At 42.4% G+C, this 5,197-nt stretch overlaps 1 protein-coding gene across 1 annotated transcript in view; it reads left to right on the top strand.

The window, feature by feature from the left end:
• Nucleotides 1-5,197, top strand: part of IKZF3 (IKAROS family zinc finger 3) — a 59,609-nt gene that overhangs the window by 11,208 nt on the left and 43,204 nt on the right. Inside the window, exons 2-3 of the mRNA XM_006022546.2 lie at nucleotides 1,383-1,436; nucleotides 2,654-2,764. Coding sequence (XP_006022608.1) covers nucleotides 1,383-1,436; nucleotides 2,654-2,764 — 165 coding nt within the window. The remainder of the gene's footprint in view (nucleotides 1-1,382; nucleotides 1,437-2,653; nucleotides 2,765-5,197) is intronic.

Below are 5,197 nucleotides of genomic sequence, written 5' to 3' on the forward strand. Positions count from 1 at the left end.
ATGTCCTTGGTGAGCCAGGGAGGCTTTTGGGCACTCTTGCCCCCCTTGCTTGTTGGGATCGTCACCCCGTGGGCCCGGAGTATCGTCTCCTTAAGGAACGACCACTCGTCTTAGGCACTGAGTTCCCCTGCCCTTGAGAACCCCAGCGCCTCTCCCACCAATCTCCTCAACTCGTTGAAGTTGGCCCTCTTGAAGTCTAGGGCTACCGCCTTGCTGCAGGCCCTTGACACCCTGCGCTGGATGATGAATTCCAGCAAGTGATGATCACTATCACCCAGGTGGTCAAGGACCTGGAGCCCCCTTACCAGATCATCGCCTGTGGCCAGGACCAGGTCCAACAGGGCATTTCCTCTGGTGGGACTGTGCACCTCCTGGGTTAAGTGGAGGTCCTGTATCTCAGCCAGGAACCTCCTGGAATGGTCCGACCTGGCTGACTGCTCCTCCCAGCAGATGTCCAGGTAATTTAGATCGCCCATGACAACTACATCCCTTGCCTTAAGTGCCTCTGCAAACTGGCCCGAAAATTCCCAGTCCAGCTCCTCCCCTTGGTTGGGGAGTCTGTAGTAGACCCCCACCATTAAATCCCTCTCCCCATGACCCCCTTGCATCTTGACCCAGAGCACTTCAGCTTGCTCCTCCTCTGACCCCATTTTGCTGGCAGAGGACATAGGGCACCACACCTCCTCCCTTCCTTCTTTCTCTATCCCACCTGTAGCGCCTATAGCCCCTAATGCTAACTGTCCAGTCATGGGATGAATCCCACCACGTTTCTGTAAGCCCTACTATGTCGGTTTGAACTGGCTATTCTGAGGGCAAGTTAATCAGTTAATCATTATGACAGTGTTAATCAGTTTACTGCAGCCTAATAGCATCAGGTGTGTAGATGGTGACACAACTCTGCATCTAATTAGTCTTCTCTGCAGTTAAATACACATGTAGATGCAGTCCCTTAAAACCAAATGATGTAGCAAAATCAATATTGGCTTTTCCTTGTTATTAAAGGAATTCACAAGTATTTAGCACTCAAACTTGTAGGAAACCCTACCATACATAACTACTTTCATTAAGCTGAATTCACAAAGCACAAGATGACATTTTTGATGAAAAACTTTGGCTAATTGACTCTTGAATAATCAGACTACAGAAAGAGGAATGCAGCTGGTTTGGACAGGTAACAATGGTCAAGCTACAGAAAAGGAATCTGTAGAATTTTAGAAATTCCACTTGATAAAAATAATTTTGGTGACTCTTTTGGAGTTTTGATCTGTTAGTTTTGCTGTTTGGCTTATTGCCAATGTGTTATAAAATTACAATTTTGATAAAATGTGAATGATTTTAAAAAATGTAAAAAACTGACACTGCTTTTTTTATGTCTTTTTCAGATACACAGTCAGGTATGGACCTAAGTAATTCTCAGGAACAGCAAATGGCTACAGGTACTCTATTCCTCCCTTACATATATTAATTTGAAACAGATTTTCATTGGCCTTCTTGCCATAATTATAAACAGTGAAGTAGCTAATTGTTGATGCTTAAGAGTTTGATTTTTTTTTTTTTCAAAAGCATCTAATTGCCTTAGATGCACAAGTCCCACTGACTTCAATGAGGCTACTCACATTGTTCAATGTAAGCATGTGCTTAATTTCTTTTCTGCATTTGGACAAGAATGCTCTGCATCTTGGAAAATGGCATCTCAGATGGACCTACTGCATTTTGTGATGATTTTTTAATGCTTTCTTCAAAGTTCTTGCTTACTTACTTTCTAATTCATAAAATTCAGTAATTCACTATGGGACTCCCAGTCAGTAGGGTGCATTATGAAGGCCTTGCCATATTTCTATATAATTATGATATATCAAGTACACATTCATACCTGTTTCATCCTGACTCAAAAAAAGCACCAGAATAATTCATAAGATCATAGAAAAGTAGGGCTGGAAGGAACCTTCAGAGGTCATTTAGTCTAAACCCCTGCTGGAGGCAGGATCATCCTTATCCAAACCATCCTCTAATCCATTGTCTAATCTATTAGTAAAACTACACAGCCAGCCCTGACACAAGGCATAACACCCTAACCTGCCACAGGTAAGTCAGGGGGAGAACAATGTCCAATGTCCTGCTGCTATAAAGGCTATTTAAAATATATTTGAGGGATCCAAAGAAGAGAGCCATTTCCTTCACTACAGGGAAAGGCAACCCCCGCACTTCCCCAACAGTTTCCACCAACCTAAGCATGGGGTAACATTCCTTCCTAATCCCAAATCTGGCAATCCGTCTAACCCTAAGCATAGGGGCAGCACTCCCTAGCCAGGAACCTCCATATTTAAGTCTCAGCAGGAGCATTGGGATACCTAAATAAATTAAATCTGAACAAAAGAATTATACGTGTATACTTATGGTTGTATATTTTTGGCATAGGTGTTTGGTTGTCATTTTAGCAAAGTGGGACTTATTCCCAGATCTGCCATTGCCTCAGTGTGTGACTAAAAGCAAATCATTTCAGCTACGTTGCAATGGCACCCATCACTAATAAGGGTACTAATATTAAACATTTTGATTTAAAGTTTGCAAAGTGTATTGAGATAATCACATGAAAAATGCTCTTAAATAACAGCAATTAATGGCTGATTCTTTAACATTTCCCTTTCTTCAGAAGGACAGGAAGTATTGACAGACTGTAATTCAAACAAATCCCGGGATGTGGAAAATATGGATAAAGGGGAAGACATGAAGGAGCATAGTCAACCTAATGAAGAAGCAGGAGGTAAATTGAGGACCATAAAATGAAAACTGAGTTCAAGATTTCCTTCTTGAATTTAGTTATTTGAAGCTTCCATATAGATCAGAGGCCCATTTTGCCTACATCCTGTATAAAACTAGAAAGATGAGTTTGAGGTTTCAACACTTTACCAGATATTCTTCAGGTAATATGCAAAACAGAAGAACTACTGAAATTTTCCATTAACCAATTCCATGCAGAGATTGTACACAGTGCACTTACATACATTCGTGCAACATATACAATTAGGTTCATTCTCAGATAAATACTATTTGCATTTAATAAATGGTGTCATATAGATTTAATTTATTATTTAGCAGTGGCAGCACAGGCCGGTAGTTGGTGGCAGCAGCCACCGTGTGCAAGCTCCCCCCCTGCCCTCCCCCAGCTCCCAGAAGGTGGTGGCAGTGCAGAGTGGTGGTACGTGGCGCTTCATCCCCGCCGCCCCCCTGTCATGCTTGATGAGCAATTCGTTAGTAATTTATAAAATTCAGTAATTCACTATGGGACTCGCAGTCATTAGGGTGCATTAAGTAATTACAGTGCATTAAGTTTAGTACCTGTTTTAACAGGTACTAACTTCATGCGTTGTAATCGGTGCTACTGTGCAGTAGCACAGGTGCTTTCACCATGATGTGCTAATGTGCAGTAGGGTTAGTCTAATGCACTTCTAGCATCTCATGTAGACATGCCCATAATATGTTTTGATCACAATCAAACATGTTTGATGTTTACACAACCAAACATATTATATACATGAAGTAAATAATAAATACTGATAAGACAGGGAGTTTTATGTCATAGAGGGCACATCTACACAAGATGCTAGAAGCACAATAGATTAATTCTACTGTGCATTAGTACATCACGGCAAAAGCCCTGCTAATGCGCAGTAAAGTTAGTCTACTGCACATTAGCATCATGGAAAAGAAGTGTGCCTGTGCTACTGTGTAGTAGTGCCAGTTACAGTGCATTAAGTTAGTACCTCATATTACAAGTACTAAACTTAATTAGTTCTAATTTTGGCACTTTAATGCAGGTGTAGACATGCCCAAAGTTTCAGATAATGAAATGTATGATTGACTTACCTGATTTTTTTGGTAACATAGTGCGGAATCATTCACACAAAGGTGAGATTTTATTATTGAAAATCATGCACTGGAATGTTTTGGGAAAAAGTAGTTTGTATATAAAAAGTCAGATGTGCTAAGAGGACACTGTACATCAATATTACTAAACTAACTGTATCAGCTTGGATTACTACGATGAAGTTCGCTAAAGAAAGAATAGATTATTACAAACTCTAAGGGAAAGGCAACCTTTCCAAATCTCAAAATATTGTGCACAGTAGGCACATCTACGTGAGCAGCTTAGTGTGCATAATGGTGGTAGCCTAATAACACTGCACAGTAGTGTGCTGGGCAAAAACCATGCTAATACACTACTGTGCAGCAGGGGTGTGCGAAGTGAGCCCTATTTGATTCAGATTTGGCCTGAATCAGGAACAGTGATTCGATTTTGTTGATTCGGGTCTCTGTCCCTGATTTGATTTAGCTGAATCCGAATTTGAAGATTCAATGCTTATTTGGACATAGATACAGCTTTTAAAGTTTTTTCTACATACCTTGAGGTAGCAGGCATGGCTTGTAAATGCTGCAATACTGGGGCACATGGAGCGTTCCACAGGAGTACTGGGGGGCCCTCCACATGCTTGCCAGCAAACCTGGAAGTGGACCCTAAGTATTTCCGGTCCACTTCCGGGATTGCTGGGGACCATGTGGGGGGAACCCCTGTGCCCCCAGCTTGATCAGCCACAGGGGGACCCCAGGTGCTCCCCCCAGACCCAGAAGGCACCAGTCACCGAGCTGAGGGTATGCAGGGGGGGCCTCCCTGCGTGCTCTCCGGCAGACCCAGAAGTGGACTGGAAGTGCTTCTGGTCCACTTCTGGGTCTGCTGCTGAGCATGCAGGGGAGCCCCCCATGCTTCTGTGAGACACTCCATGCACCCCAGCATCGCAGCACTCACGAGCCACTGCTACCTAGAGGTATGTAGAAAAAACATTTAAAGCAGTCTCTGTCTGAATCTCTGAATCTTTCTGAATCTCTCCCAATCAATTCGGAGGGTTCCAATTTGATTCGGAGAGATTAAAGGGTCCTCTGATTTGATTTAAATCAGGCTGAATTTCCACCAAATCGAATCGGGGACCAAAGCTTCGCACAGCCCTACTGCACAGTAGTATTAGGCTACTGTGCAGTAAGTGTCACTAAAAAACCATGCACTGGAGCTACTGTGCAGTAACTGTAGTTACTGTGCATTTAGTTTTATACTTCATTAAGCAAGTAATAAATTAAATGCACAGTAATTACTGCACATTAATGAACGTGTAGACACACCCAGTTACCCAGTAACTGTAGGGAA

This window comes from Alligator sinensis, unplaced genomic scaffold (assembly GCF_000455745.1).
Source record: "Alligator sinensis unplaced genomic scaffold, ASM45574v1 scaffold886_1, whole genome shotgun sequence".
NCBI classification, from domain to species: Eukaryota; Metazoa; Chordata; order Crocodylia; family Alligatoridae; genus Alligator; species Alligator sinensis.